This window comes from Danaus plexippus, chromosome 15 (assembly GCF_018135715.1).
Source record: "Danaus plexippus chromosome 15, MEX_DaPlex, whole genome shotgun sequence".
Classification (NCBI taxonomy): Eukaryota; Metazoa; Arthropoda; class Insecta; order Lepidoptera; family Nymphalidae; genus Danaus; species Danaus plexippus.
The window spans coordinates 5,016,845-5,034,265 of record NC_083547.1 but is presented as its reverse complement, the minus strand read 5'-3'; the positions used below and the strand labels follow the sequence as shown (position 1 = coordinate 5,034,265).

General features: G+C 28.9%; 1 protein-coding gene across 1 annotated transcript; it reads right to left on the bottom strand.

The window, feature by feature from the left end:
* Nucleotides 1-5,193: 5,193 nt before the first annotated feature.
* LOC116766490 (growth-blocking peptide, long form-like) lies at nt 5,194-6,006 on the bottom strand. The gene has a single exon (XM_032656350.2). It carries the CDS (start codon nt 5,857-5,859, stop codon nt 5,257-5,259), a length of 603 nt encoding a protein of 200 aa, XP_032512241.2. The 5' UTR covers nt 5,860-6,006; the 3' UTR covers nt 5,194-5,256.
* Between the last annotated feature and the right edge of the window lie 11,415 nt (nt 6,007-17,421).

Sequence of the window (17,421 nt, the reverse complement as noted above, 5' to 3'; positions counted from 1 at the left end):
CCCGTGACAAAAAAAAAAATAATTTTTTTGGGAACGTTTACCACTACCTTTTATTAACGAAAAATCTGATAAGAAATTTCAGAAGATGACACTGTACATTGTGAGATCTTACTTCCTATATATATATTGCTTTATTAGATTTATAAATTATATTTTTCAGTAAGAGTGATTACTTCTCAATTTCGAATTTCATATTTTTTCTTAAAAATTGAATAAATTACTGCATCTTGAACGTGGGCTGGTTCGAACAGGGAAGTACCACCCTTTCACAGAAGATAGGCGTGAAGTAGTCTTTAATGGCTGTGTTTCATAGGATGAATGAGAGAGCCGGTTGCCCTTTCCCTTTTCCCACCCTTTCCTGCCCTTTCCCTTTTCCTACATATTCCTCTCCCTCTCCCCCAAATAAGGGTGGCAACGCATCCGCAAAACTATGTTGCGGATGTCCATGGGCGACGGAAACTACCTCCATCAGGTAGGCCGCCTGCTCGTTTGCCCTCTTTGTCTCAAAAAAGAAAATAAAAAATATATATCCAAATGATCGAGTTTGTAAACCAAATAACACTATTTTTGATATTTTTTTTGTTGAACAAGGCATTTGATGTTTTAAACTTATTTTTTGAGAGCTGTTAACGAAATCCATCAACTAATTACTAAATAATATTCTGATAAGAACTTGAAAAGCGTTTTAATGAAGAAAAAAAAATTCAGTGATCAACCAAGTAAAAACCAATGTTCGAGGTAGAGGTTCAGTCTTGATTTTTTCAATGTTCACCGTTACTTGTAGTAATGTTCTAAAAAATGACTGAAAACAGTATTTAGAGTTTTCAAATACTGGTTGACACTTAAATGCTGCCATTACATAATTACAATGTTTCAGTATTATAATGAATTATGATCAGTAATAAAAATAATTTTAAGGATTATAGTATATTATAATTAGTAGGGTACAAAGGGCGCCACTTGTAACACCAACCTTAAAGCTGGGACATCAAGTATTCTTCTGGTCCTTGACAAAGACCACATCTCTTCTAGGACTCCTAATGTTACCCCAGCAGAATCGCCTTGCGGGGCCTGTGGCTTAGCAGAAGAGCGGCGCTTGGGACATCCGTGGGGTCTAATAGTGCGTCCTTCTTAAGACGATAGTCCGACATAACTCCTCTTGGTGTCTTCCTCCCCAATCAAGAGAATATGCATTAAGCATTTCCCGAATTTCACGAAAACAAAGGACTCCTAATGTTGGCAAACAGGTCAATTTAAATAAAAGTGTTGAGACCTCGCATTTTGTTGTCGGAAACCGATTACTAAAATAATAAGATCAAATAATTTGAAATATCTCAAACTTTACAAATATTGATAAATTTCTATTCGTCCCTGCAAAATATATATTATTTAAGATAAAATCATTATATATTTGAATGCAGTATTTTTTTTTAATTTCCAGGGGCAATCAATGGATAAAAATATGTTTACCTTATATAACAGTGATATAAAGATTTTCGGTAAAGTAAGAAGACCCAGATTCAATTACCTCCAGAGAGGAAGCTAAATAAAGTTCCTCAATTATAATGCTCTTCTCGAGCGATATTTTAAGTTAATATAGCGTCTGATACTTAAAAATAGAAACAGTAGATATTATCAATGTGAATTATACATTCGATTTGCCAACCTTTAGAAAACGGATAGCTCACCAAAATTGTAAAATAGTAGAAAAAAATTAAAGTAATCCTTTTAGCCAGTTTTAATTTAAGTTTTTGACTTCATAGCAAGTTTTTTATGTTAGCTGTATGATCACTTTTTCTAATTAAATTCTTATTATAATACTTATTTGGAAATGGTTAAGCCATAATGAAATTGTAGAATTTGTTTAGGTTATGTTAGTGGTCTAAATTTCAAACTAAGTAGATCATAGTACTCAAAAGATTTTACTAATAATAATAATAATACCGACTATTTAGGTAAAAAAATAAAAGAATAAAAAAAAATAAGAAACCTTTAGTACATTATAAATTACAAAATATCAGATAATAGAAATAGATAAATCCAGAAAAGGGGAGCATCTACAAAGTACAAAAGCTTAAAAATTGTGCTTATGTAGATTGTGTAAGGAGATCTTCTACAAAATATGGTCTAGTCTATAAAATGTAAAAGTTGGATAATTGACCTTGCTGTCGTTGTAGGTTATAAAAAAAAATAAAGAAGATTTATTTGTAATGTCTACTATGAATCTTATTAATTTCCTAAGTACTTTCTTTTTTTTTTGGATTGCAGTATTATTTTACCCTATACTACATAATAGGTTTCTATTTTGTAATATATTTGCAAAATTGGTCCCAGACTAAATATCCGTAAATTATTATTTTTAAATTGTTATGTTTGCTATAAATTTTCTAAATACGCCTTAGGCTGCAGGTATCATCACTAAACATATATATATATATATTTTTTTTTTAATATATATATATATGTTTATATATATATATGTATATTCTGGAAAAACACAAAAATACCTAATTTGATAAAAGATTTAAAGAATTAAGTTTTTGCTCATTAAATATCAAAAGTATTGTAGAGCGATAATAATTTGTGATATTTTTTATATTTCATTTAATTATATAAATAAAATTGTTAAGGCGACATACTGTTTATTAGTTAATTATATATTTCATAGTTCTATTTTATATGGATGTACGAAGCAATTTCTCCCTACATATATTTTCTTACACACGACCAACAGCCACGGAGATAAAATATAAAAAAAATATTCATAATATTTAAAGACAATTTGAGAGTTTTATCAAGGAAGAAATTAAAAATTATGATACTGTAACATTTTCATCGAAATTTTGTATGTGTTTATTTTAATTACGAATAAAAATATATATTTTATTAAAAAATAATTATTCTCGTGCATATATAAGATGCAAAACAACAAAAAATTATATTTCAAGCCATAAGTTCTCGTGGGCCGATACTTCAACACACTTTTGTCGATACGGGCAACAATTTACAATCCTCTTTCGATAAGTAATGTGATTTCACATCGCCTTCATAATAATTTTCATTTTGAACCTTCTTTTTACCATCCACTAGACAAGCATAGATCAAGAGGCATCCTACATAAAAATGTGCCACTATATTTTGCTGGAAGCAAATTTCTACAGAAAAGAAGAAGTATATAGGATATAAAAGTAAACTAACAGTCGTCAGACAACAAATTTATTCCACATAAGCCATCACTCTAAAATTCGTCCCAAAACGTAGAAAACTACATTAGACCTTTTTACTAACCTGATGCCTTGCTAGCCCATCGAGATTTGAAAAATTAATGTGATCAGTTATTGCATCGACTTAAACTCTTAATGACGGAAAATCACTTTGCATACGCTTTACACAAAGCGGTAATGTTTAACGCCTTCAAGTGTGAATAAAGTGTATATAAAGCTACATGGACTATATATATATATATATATATATATATATATATATATATATATATATATATGTCACATGATATTATATTATAATAAATTTTAAGGGGCTTTAGCTCAATTAAATACGTATTTACTTTTGAATATATCCGTAAAACCAATGAGTATTAATAAATGTTTGTACATCTACTTGTACATTCTTGTATATTCGTAATAGTATTGTTGTTACAGTTGTTTTTTTTTTAGATTTTACAGAAGCACTAAGATGTACTAGATTTTATATCATATGCCATTCTGTTATTCTTTGGATTTTATTAATATTTAATTTAATTTGTCTGAAAGAAATCTCCATAAGTATTATAATAGTTTCTTGCTTGAAATGAATAGGTCTTGCTATAATAAAATAAATAAATCTACTCTGTATATATCTTCAATTATAAAGGACTACATTTAAATTTAAAATGTTTTTCATAATATGCGATGAAAAGGTTTATAGATGGAAATGAAATGAGGGATGGAAGGGTTTTTAACATACTTTAGAGTTTGTTGAATCAAATTATATAATAGTTTATTAAAATTAATAAATTTATTCCAAGTATTTTTCAGCGAAAGAATTTTTGAAGTTTGAAAAGCATTTTTCGAAGAACCTTTATACCTTATTGTCAATTGAACAAAAAAAACACATATATACAACACTTTATTCCTTTTTGGTACAAACAAGTGACCCCTAGTGCATAAAGAAATGTGAATTTACTAGCAAAATAAATATTATATGCAGGACTTTAACTTCAAACATACGCTTTATTATGTAACATATTTTTTGAAAGAATCATGATAACTGAATAATATAATAAGAATAATGAAATTTCATAATAACTTTTTTTTTACAAAAATGGGTACAAGTGTTTTTCTTAAGTACTCGTAAAATACAATTATATGTATTTATGGTTATAATTTAATGTATAAAGCTACATTGTCTGATCAAGATTTAAGGACTTAAAACTCTTATTTCCTTCTAAATCATTTGCTAATCAATTCAGTCAATGCCAAATTAATATAAGAGTGGCAGCAATTTGTTTTATTATAAATAATCATATTTATATGTAACTTATTACAAATACAGGCACTAAACTAAAAACTGATTTGGTGCTTAAAGATCTTTAAAATATAAGACGATTAAGTAATTTCTTTTGTAGATATAATCCCATTTATCTCCTTTCTTCTGAAATGAGTATTTGAAAATATGCAGATAATAAATACGAGTAGAAAAAATTACAATTCTGTTCAAATTAGTCTGCTATAATACAAACAGTCGGGTACGTACTGGTATGTTTTGAACATTAATTTCTCTTGAAACTTTTGAAATGAGTTTATTTGACTAAAGCAACTTTGCTATCCTGCATGCAAGGAGTGATAGTAAAATATATGAAGTTGTCTGTTATATGTAATAGATATTTGAAGAATTTTTTGTTATATCGTTGTATAGGATAAGATTTTATTATTCTTTATTCTTCTTAACAGGCGATGCTATAGAAGATACACTCTGTACAATTTTTCAATCGATAAACAGAGCCTTCAGATCAACAAACTGCAATTTAGCTTATTTCTTGCTTTATTATTGTTGTGTTTAGAAATTATTTGCCATTTCTTGTCCAGTTATCCTTGAAACGTTGTGTAACGAGATAAATTATCTATTTCATCATTTTCCTTAATGATGATTTTCCTATTTGCAGAACAGGGAACGTCAAGATATAGAAAATAAAAATTTAATTAAATTAAATAACTTTTATTGGAAAAAATCACATTTCATATTTTAAAACATCATGGCTTAAAATGTTGGCTTACATCTACCATCTGGTGTACGTTTATAGCCAGTGGAACATCCTGCTGCAAAATTTTCTCTTCCTTCCTTCTTCGTTGTTGTTGACAAAGGTGAAGGTGTTGTAGGGGAAGAAGAAAAAATCAGAACCTCTTCAGTTGTACCCGTTTTATCTGTAGTTGTCCATAGGCCGATGTCAGCTGGAGTAACAATGGAATTATTGTTATTCATACTTTTCTCATTTCTTGTATCATCAACATCGGCAAATATTATTTTCTCATTGTTGTCTTGTTTTATATTAGTCGCAACGGTACTAGGAGGCTTATTATCTTGATTTTCTCTCTGATAGCCATCACTTGACAGATTTTTATTATTATTTTCCTTTGGTCTGAACAAATTATGAACATCCTCGTGAACTTTGTGAATTGAATCGTGAATCTTTTCGACAAAGCCTATAACTAAACCACTCTGGGCGTTTTCAAATAATGTTATAAGAAATAAGGAAAAAAATATAAAATGAATATTAATCTTCATTTTCAAGTTGTTACCACAATGAATGTTTGTGTTCCAACTGATCGTTAAGTTTCTGTATTTATAGGGAGATAACATCATTGACCTATAGGTCTAAGTCAACGACGATTATATTATTTGATAATATAAATTATTCGATTCTAAGAAGAATTTTAAATAATGTTACAATTGTTATTTATGTCCTACAAGGTTTCGATTATTAAATATATTCTCATTTTCTTATGACTTGACCTAAAAATGAAAAACAAACTTTTTGAGATCAGAGTTAAACCTTTTTATTTTAATATTAGATACAGTGAATTAATTTTATTGAATAAAATGTCATCATATTCATATGTTCGTAATTTAGAATATTTATTTAATTTTTTTATTTATAATAACATATAGCGGATAGGAAACATTACATTTTCCTTAACAAAAATTACTTAGAAACTTACCTTTATATTTGTTGTCGACATTTTCTGAGTTGATCGCGTCTATAATTATCGGGACATTCAAGGTCCGGTACTCTTATAATTTGACTGGATTGTACATTTTTTTCCGTTGTAGTCGCCATACGGAGCTTTTCATGAAAATTGAACACCACTCCAGAATCCGCAGATATAATCACAGCTGCAATAGTTATTATACAAAACACGGCCTTTACGTCCATTTCAACAAAACGAATTGTCTTAACTGCGTCACACTGACGAAACGAAACTCTATAGTGTTACACAATTACCAAAGATTTCTACACACGCCCTTCACATCTGGAAAACTTCCGTCTGGACACTTTTTGTGTACATTGAGAGGAACATCTATCATCTTTGTACCCGTCCTCACATCCTTTCCCTTCTCTGTATTGTATGCATGATTCCCACTAACACTTTTCGGTTCAGTTGAATTCGAGCGAGATAACAATTTGATAAAATCACTAACAGGATTCGCAAATAAACTTGTGAAATCTTGAACTGAATATGGTGATGCGCTAACATGTATCAGTAATTGAAGAATAACAATGAACACAACTAGGTGCGTGAACGGACGCGTCATTTTATATGAATAGAACACATACGATATCGGCTACTCACTTATCATTGACAACACGCAATCGACTAAATCGCTGTAGTTATACTAAACTGTACATTAGATTGTGTTAATTTTTTATTCACAATTTATTTATCTTATATTAGAAAATACTTATTGAAAATGTCCCTTATATGAGGTAAATAAATTCTATAACTTTAATGCTGGTTGCAAGAAACAAGTTTTTAAATTTTTTGGCATACATGTAGCTGATAGTAATAACTAAACATTCTTCAACATCCGCGTTATGCCCTCGCTATCTGAATTTATAGATAATTTTTATCTTTTTGCTTTACTTCGACATTGTTTATAATTACTATTAAACATATAAGTAGACAAATGAGGAAATACCTTATATGTCTATTGATATAACTTTTTATGCGATATCATAGCATAATAAAATAACTGATATGTAAAGTGACATTCCAAAAAATTAAAAGTGTGTTTCTTAACGTGCTAAGCAGCCAAGAAATTACCAAGCAGACGATTAACCCCCTGGTAACGGTCGATTACCATGAACCCAAGAATACTGTATGGGTATTCGAAGTCCGTATCATCAGAGGACTTACATACCTAGTGAAGCCCGTAACTCATTCAATAATTTATGTTTATGCTATATGCTATATATTATGCTATATATATATATATATATATATATATATATGTATGTGTATTTTCATATAACACCAAAGCAGTATGTATATATTTCTTAGACTGTAATTTTGACGAAGATATGATTCATTTTCCTTAACATTTTCTCAACTGACAGTTATAACTAGAGTCATATTGCAATAATTTACTTGAACCATTCTTATTATCAAGAAATAAAATGAAAATTTTGCCTAATTAAATATTATTGAAAATACATTATTCATTTATATATTTACTTATCAAGAACAAAAGTGCAATAACGAAGTGTTCAACATGCATTTTACTTCAACTTTCAACTGATACAATATATTTTTAAAGTGAAAAACGTAACTTAAACAGTTCAAAATATAATCGAACCACCGATTCCAATCTAATAGAAATCTAAGTTATTAATAAAAAGTATTGCATTCAGGAAACTTAATAAAACCTGACTTTGTTCGAAATACAGCACACCTCTTTTTGTTATGAATACAGAGAGCTCTCTGTTCATCATTGTAAAATTCTCGTTAGTAAAGCCCGCAATACAAACTCGCTTCGGTGAGTTCATTCGTTCGTAGTGAAGATGGCTAATTTTCTCGAAATAACTGACCAATTTCAAACTTTTTACAATTTCGTTACAAGTTTAATTATAAGATAACCATGATCAAAGAAATTTCAAAAATGTAATGATAACATCATTCATTATTGAAGACGGAATCCATGAATTAAATTTAACTAAATACTATAAGTAATTTATAATGAGAACTGAATCCTGAATTGTGTTTTCCTCGTTACTCGATAGTTTTTTTTTTATTGAAATTTTTTGTATTGAAATCTAAGAATTTCTCTAACCACAATACTCTTTATTATACCTACGACATCTCTTTCTCTTACACATTTAAATGAAACTTATCTTTGTCTTCAATTATTAAATTTATTTATTAATAGTAAGTTATTCATTTTAAATAAAAAAAATCGGCATTTGAATGATCCAGAATGTGTTAAATAACATTTCATTTTGCTTCTTGGAGTACATGATATTTTATTAATATTGTAAGCTACAGATAAAGGTAAGCCTTTTCTTTCTTCTTTATTTTTTTTATTGACTAATTGTTAAATGAAAAGATATATGATTGAAATTTATTATGAATAAAAAATAAAATATAATTTACTCGAAGAAGCAAAATAAAATATTATTTAACACATTCTGGATCATTCAAATACCGAATTTTTTTATTTAAAATAAAATTATAATAAAATTCAGAAAATCCTTTGACAATAACATTACCTGTATGAAAAATTCTGGAAAGGCAGGGAGAGGACGAGCTATTTTGTAATTAAAATGCTTACCCCACGTGATGTTGCGATGTACAACACACTTCTAATAAAATATATGAAAAGCTAGAAATAGAACTTAATTCAAGTAAACATTAGTATGAAATCGGAAAATAAAAAAGATATTTTGTAAATTACGAATTTCTTTTTACAAGCAATTGTGTACAGTGGTGTCCATTTACTCATAATAAATCCGATTTAATACTTAAATGTTATCTATGTCTTCTGATTGTACATACAGCTGAAACAAATTATATCTATCCGTTTGTATCCTATTCCACATGTATTGAAAATCCCTTCATTGTTTTTTCATTCAAAATAACAACCATTCAGCCATCAAGCCATTTTTAAAAAGATTAAAAAAAAACAATTCTAATAAATATTTCAAATTATTACAAGTCAAAACTGAACAAAAATTATTATAATTTGTTTTATTTTAATTCGTATAAAAAAAAAGTTCAATTCAATAACACCATGAAGTTGCACATCGTCTGTCCTTTGCACGCTTCACTATATTATGAATAATAATTGCCAGAGAGTTAATTTCATAGTTTATTGTAATCAAAATATACATACATTCCAATATCCTCCACTTATCTGACATAAATTTTATTTATTTGTCTTCGATACCATTATTTTCGATCCGGCTGTGATATTGTCAGAAAAAAATTACAGTAACCACTTGTTAAATATCCTGTGCAGCGTATCTATGAATATGTTCTTTCATCTAGCTACTGTATTACCTTACATATGTTTCTTATTTTAAATTAAATAGAAATAAAAACATTGCCAATATATTATATAGGAATGATTCGATAAATGCCACGCTGTTTAGAAAACAAGCTCCTTACACGGATAGAAGGGATTTTAATATCCTTAAGTAGTGATGATACTGGTTTTCTTTCCTATAAAAGACTTGCAAAGTAATCCACAGACGGCGAGTTGAAATCTCGAAAATCTGCTTTAGTCATCTTTCTAAATAAATAGGGTCCGATATCTTTTCAAAGAAATGTTTGTATTAAAATCAGAATAAAGATTATTTGGCTGAAGGGGTGAATATTCATTTAGTGACATTCGTTCAAACAAATTTATCTCATCTTTTACATTTTATATACATACATTTCTTGTAATACTAAAATATAAATTTAATCAAATTTACTTGATAAGAACAAAATATACCTAATTTCAATAGAATAACAATTTTATTATAACAACTCATTGCTTCCATCAAATTATCCAGTCGATTGAAAAAAACACATTTTTTATTGACCTATATTTTTGTATTATCTTGGAAATTATGCTATTAGAAATATATTAGAAATTTTTTTTTTTTTTTGAAAAATATGCCTTAAATAATTGCTATTATATATAAATAGGAGCAAATTATAAATAGAAAATACTTGGTATCATAAAACAAATAGTTTAATGAAAACGTGATGTTTTGTTTTATTATTTATTACAAACTTTTATTCATGGCAAGAACAAATCCAAGAGATATTTAACTTAAAGAAACAGAAAGCGAAACATAGATTGGGTTCTGAAAAGAGATTTTTTAAGAAGTTACACGATTTACAAATTAATGAAAATTAAAACCTATGCACCTACATAAATATTATACAATTATAAAACGTATAAATTGAGATCCCATAATCACATTTACCTGTGACTTTATTTGAATGTATTAGTTTCAAGTTAAATTACGAATCGTTTTAAACTTTTTGGAGAAGTGGAGTTCGAAAACGCTATTATAAAATTCAGCAGTTTACAATCACAAACCAACTTAGCGATGGCAAAAAAAATGCCTTGGCGGGGAACTCGTTCTAACTTTTCCTATTTTTCTGCGTTAATTTCACCTGGACCATTACAGTTTTGCAACATTTCTTAGTGCGAACATTTCTATTACGATGCTTAAATTGCATTTTTAATGACTTTTCTTTGGGGTGTTCATGATGAGGGCAATGTTCGAAATCGTAATAAGCGGATCTTGTCCTATCTTGATACTGCCCTAAGAATATTATAGCACAAAACGTTTCATATACAATACGATTTTTTTTAATGAAATTCTCATGTCAATGTGAGGTTTTCTCATGAATTACCTATTATTTGTATAATTATTAGTTTGTAAAATCCCAAATGAGACATCTATGTTCATTTTCTTAACATAAATATAAAACACTAAATGTCAAGACTGATCCAAGATTAGCAGCAAACTTTAGCAATGAAATGTTAAGGATGAATAAGTTAATTGGCCCCCGGAGCGTATCGGGACTCCTGTGGCACAGAGGAATGCATTTAAATTGGATTTTAAGAGTAGAAATCACCGACGAGGTCTCCGCCTCCCTCGGCCTTGTTAGAGTCAATCTTGGAGTTTACGAAAACGAATACAGTTCTAAAGATCATTGATAGTAAATCGACTTCACTAATATAACATTATTAATAGTACTGTTTGAATTATTTTTTACAAAATTTTCTCAACAAAAAAGTCTAAAAAATATTTTATATGACTTTTTTTCTTATTCATGTAAAGAATTCAAATATGAAGAAAGTATTATGTTTAAATAAGACATGTCAAACAAAGTTCAATATATTTAGGCATAACATTGCAGCAATCATATTTCTTGTATAAGTATTTTTTTATTAATAATTCAACGTTTTATTATAAGTTTCAGCTTTACCCTTTCTAAATAACCATTTTCCTGTCTAAGATTACTTTTTCGTTATTTAATTCAAAATGTTACTTTCTATCCATAAAACTCGCGATTTATTTGAAATAAAATTATGTTTTTTTTATATCGAAATTGTTTCTTTTTCAAATACCTATATGCCTCAACTGTCCACGGTTTAGGGTAAAGAATCAACTGTGTCATGAAAATACGTCACTCTTGATTGCTAAAAGAAATCAAAAGTACACTCCCATCAAGCTCATATTGCTATAACGCTTGTAACCCGAATTAATTAATTATATATTTAATTAAATATACAAAAATGTCATCCTATTGGTGATGATGGACCAAGGAGTCATAATCATGAAAGGCGATACAATAAAGCACAAGTTAAGCCCTTCTAAGTGAACTTCTAGTCGAACAGTTTTCCAACACCAATCTTGCTACTCGTATTATCAGCGCAAGACATCTTTATGAATTTGTTGTATATTCCTACTTGGAAAGTGAATCGTTTGTACCGGTACTTAGTATATTCTAGCAAGAAACATATTATTGAACAAAAAACAACAATTCGGAACTCACCCATCATCATAGTACCCAAAATATTTATGTATGTTAAATGTGCAAATATGCGGACAGAAATACCGTAGCAAGTTTGTATTCTATCCCAAATCTCATCCTGAAACCTAGATCAGAAATTGGATTTATTAAAACAACTTAATTACAACCAACGTATGTCTAAAATCACAAATCAAAGAAATATCTCCTCACTGTCATAGCTACCTTATGAAAGTATTACTGTAAACAAATCTAACAACAATTAAAACAAATTTCATGTCATTTAAACATTTCAACTTAACTACTGAACACAATTGTATTTCAATATGTCAAAATGATGCTCTCGCCAAATGAACAGTATTAAATCATTGACTGTCACAAATATTAACTTCAAATTACAATATTACTGGCTTCTTTATTCTACACAACTATTGTTCGAGTGTTTAAAGCATAAAGCATTATTAAACCAAATTTACATTTAATATAATTTTTGGCTATCAACCAAATAACAAACATACCTCCTCGTCTCGTTTTATACTTTCAAAAATGAATAGACTAAATATAAAGTAATATTTATAGGATTGCTCGGGAAAAGATTTCCCTTACATCTAACCTTACACAAACTGTCCACTTAAGTTGAATAATGACGTGCGAGGAATGGGATCGGAGAAGTGAACCGGCAAAACGATTCCCAACCACAATCAAGCATTTCTATGCTAAAAATAACTCGACTATGAAATTCACTCACATTCAGTTAAATTACTCAATCGTTTAATGGAACGAATGAGAAGTATGAAATAATTACGTTTATTAAACTAAGTAGTGAGTACAATGACTGACAGTAAAGGTATGAAAAAGGTGCAGCTAGTTACGGTGTGTAGAAACGTTGAAGGGAAACTGTTTTCTTTATGAGCTATTCCACAGAGCCAATATTTCTTCGTGACAGTACGCGCCACCATAAAATAAAACGAAAAATTCCGACGTAATGCCTCCAGCCGCTATGAAAATCATAAGAGGCGAGATTTTATGAGTATCGCTACGGACAATACGCTCTCGAGGTGATTAATAATAGTGATATTATTTTTGTCTGGAAATATTTTTTGGCGAATTTATGACAAAGTCTATCTTCACTCTGAAAACTATTTTATATTAATGTAGTTCATTTGAAGCATGTTTTCCTTAGTAATGATAATTACTATATATGTAGTAAACTCACACGATATCAGCTACATGTTCACACTTTTTATTTTCTCTTTGATTATGAGGAGAATAAAATTACCTGAATTTAAGGGAAAACTAAATAAGCTTTATAAAGTTTTATTATTTTAGTCTAAAAAAAAATTAAAATATGTATATAAAAATAAGATGGCATTAATTTATAAATAAAAATGTAAACCATATTAATATTTCGAAAATTTAAGTGCTTTATTGATTTTGATTTTATTATTGACTTTGAAAAATTACAAAAAGCACCTAATGACTGTACTATTTATATCACACGACAATTTATCAGAAACTATGATTAAGTAAGCTTTATAGCAGTGTAGAGTGCACTTTTAATGTCGTATACTCAAACCTCGCTTGTGCGACAAATGCTTGACAAAATACTCTGCCAATTGTGTCGGAGCTCCGCCCTCAATTGTTCGAGATGAAAAATGGCCTATTCGGATTGTTCGTGAACAAATGCGTGCCGTGCGGGTCATTACGCTTTGTTTTAGATGTAAGTACGACAAAAAAAAATCATAGGGAAAAGCTAAAATTCTCGCTTCCGCTCTTGAGCGACGAGTTTTCCGGTCGTGTTTAAAGTAAAGCCAATTGTTCCGCACAGCAAATCTAATTTTTTTATTTGTCATAAAAACGGGGCATTGTTTCGTGAAATGAGGAACCCGTTAAAGAATTTTTTAAGAAAATCACAAAACAGAGATATTGCTCGGAGATATCTGAACTGTTTGTTCATTGTTATTATCTGTCAAACTTTAAGAAATACAATCGATGAAGTCCCTTCTTTCTTATAAAACTTTCCATTCTTCATGTAGTTGCTTCGAAATAACTTGCCAGTTATTACGATCAAATCATGAATATTTAACTTGTGAAAATATGTATTCTAAAGGTTTGTTTTCTAATTTAATGTATGTGTACGAAAAATGTAATGACTTATTAATTTAATTAGTCAAATCAAGGTTTATATCATAGAGTAAACCCATCACATTAAAGTTAGAGATGAATAGCCATTAATTAATTACGTTCATCCCTTCGCGATTACACCCCAAGGATCCATTACTTAATTAACATTGCTCATGCAGTGATTTAAAGAAACTTTTCAATAACAAATATCACAAAGGAAAATCCATACAGGCATATTAATATTTTTCACATTTTATATTTATTTTTCAATAATAAATGTTACAAATAATAATTTTTATGATATTCCAAATTTATTAACATTATAAAATTTCATACAGACTTCCAGTAAATCCAATTTTTTATTTACTTTTACAACTATTTGCTTGGACGTTTCAAGACGCGTATGTATTTTCTAACTTACAAAGTGAAATGATGTTTAGTTCGCAATATAATACCTCTTTTAAACTATTCCTACTAAAAAGTAGACGTGGCTTTTTATAGTTATGAGGAAAAAATAGGTTATTAGTATATACTTTAACTGCATTAATGAGAAAAATTACTTTTTACAATTATAGATATTTTTTTAATGATAATGGACCAATAAAAAATTTAAAGTTAAAATTTTTAACCCAAAGTTTAGTTATAAGTTAGCAAAGATAACACGATATTTATTCATTAAAATTTATGAATATTATCAAATACCAGGCAAAATGCACTAAAATAATAGATATTAACAAATTCATAATTCGTCATTGTAACGAAAAATAACCTCATACGTTATAATATATATTTGCAATTTAACTTGGTGTGTACATTTCGCTATCTGAATCGCTGGGTCGTTGATGTCAGTTATAACTTTACTATCATATTATAATTATATAAATATGCTATTAATATAATATTCTGTATGAGCATCTGTTACGAGAGACCATGATTTCGTAACAATACATACATAATTATTTGCATCAAACATATGCAATTACCACAAATCATACGTCCTCGTTAAAATGCGAAGGAGCAAGGAGTATGAACTTACATATCGCTTTATTCAGAAATTATTACAAGTGGGAAGGTAGCAAGACTCTCACTGAAAAAGGCCAACGACTTTACGCACTTGCAGAATTTTATTTCTCTCGTGAAAGCTCGCTGGGCTGGCATTACTCAAAGCAGACTTTACTAATGCATTTTATGGTCCTGAGCAATATTTACGACGCCCTGGTGTATATGAAACATAGGTACGAAACCCATTCAAGCAACCTATTATATATACGTTATTATCAACCATTAAATAACATAAAAAAAAATATTAATTTCAACAACCGCAAAGATAAATTAACTTTCCTTTCTATAGCATTTAGAACAATCAACTTATACTCAAACAAACGCAATTAACGAAACCAACATTATACATGCAATGTACGAATTATTAGCATAAACTGTAATGTCAGTCGTACATGAATCGCTTTAAATAATTAACAAATTAAGTATGACAAGTAACATAACATTCATGTTTAATAGCTATTTAATTATTATCAAAATACAAGTCCATATTGTTTTATATAAATCTGTAATTGTTTGATTAGTATAACAATATACAACAAAACATCATGATCTAATTGATGAGTTAAAATTTTTGTTAATCAAAAACAGATACACCAAGGTAAATACTCAAATAAACAACACGAAGTGAGCGAATTTAGCTAAATTTATTTCTTTTAATGTAACTAAAATTTGTCACAGTTCACACTAATTGCTTGTTATCTTTCTTTTGGCACCCAAGCCTTAAGAAGCCATTCTATAATCCCTGTATTAAGAATTATGCGTGGCGTGGGATTTGAAACGTGTTTTCCTCAGCTTTCGGAGGGCACTCGGTCGCCGCTTTCCTCAGGGATTCCATTTCGAAAAACCTCCATAAATATTTCTTACAGTATTTGTATCTTCCTCGGAGGATCGTTAGCACAGTGTTTTCGTTTTTCTTGTTAGCAGACAACATCTGCTCCATTCCTCGAGCATAGAAGCTATACAAACCGATAAAAATTACCTAATCCGTTAGTTTTCCATCTTAAAATCAATCTCATTATGGGGGATAAAAATTTTCCCTTAATATTTTTCTACTTTTCTGAAAACTTCTATCTTATTTTACTACAAATAATTCTACTTATTATCATTTTCTTTTTTTCTAAATTATATTTAAAATATAAAACTTACGTCCTACTAGTATAGATAATTTTATCAAAAATAACCTGCATGACTATCAACATATTGATTAGAGAGTGGTTGTATTCTATAATGATTTATTATAATAGAAAGCTTATACCCAAATACAAACATTTTTCAGCAAATTATGTAGAAAAAGTCTACCTTTACCACGGCGTAAGTGATCAATCATTAATTCACCACTTAGCACATCCTCGAGAGAAAACTACAACGTCATGTTCATTTCTATTTACCCGGCTCTTTAAAAATCAAATATGTAAATCATAATAACTTAATAAATCAAACCCTTTATATAACATACACAATACAGTAAAGAAAATAATAAATTCACCTGTTCATAACAAACAAATCTCAGAGCGCACAACTCCATACTCTTAATTGCATCCATATTGTACGTATTGAAAATAATTCGAAACAGCTTTTATATTGTTGAAAACATCTGGTTCTAATTGCTTTCATTTTTATGCGCACTAAAAACTCCTTTAATATTACTTACGTTAACATTTACATTTAGGATAAATAACTTGATCACGGAGGTTGGGATTTCTCTGATTTGGATCTTTATTGATGTAACCTTAGCTCATTCCATTAGTTGATTAGGATTTTTCTTAACAAATATACATAAAAATGCTTATATGAATTTAGACAATCTCAAATATATTCTATATTAAAAGACATTTCCTTATGTGCACTCTTTGTTGACACTGAACGTGTGAAAGAGTCTGAAAAATATAAAGTACACAAGTTCTTATCGATATTTCGATTGAATATATACATAAATATTATAGACGGCACAAGAAAATATCCCTTCGCTATTTCTTGTTCTTAAATCTTGCTTGAAGTTGTCTGCCTTTAAGAAATTCTGTCAGACTGACTCTTAATACCTCTGAGACGAACATTGCGTATATCATATCCATACCGTAAGTAGGAAATTTACAAACAAAACAGCCATAGTTTCAAAGTTTTGACATAGAGGTATAATCGCAACAAAAGCTATTAGAAAAGTTTTTGAATTACAATAATAGTTTACAATGAAAACATAGGCTTCTAC

Coding starts and splice junctions, on each gene's coding strand:
- LOC116766490 (XM_032656350.2), bottom strand. CDS start 5,859: ATGATGTTATCTCCCTATAAATACAGAAACTTAACGATCAGTTGGAAC.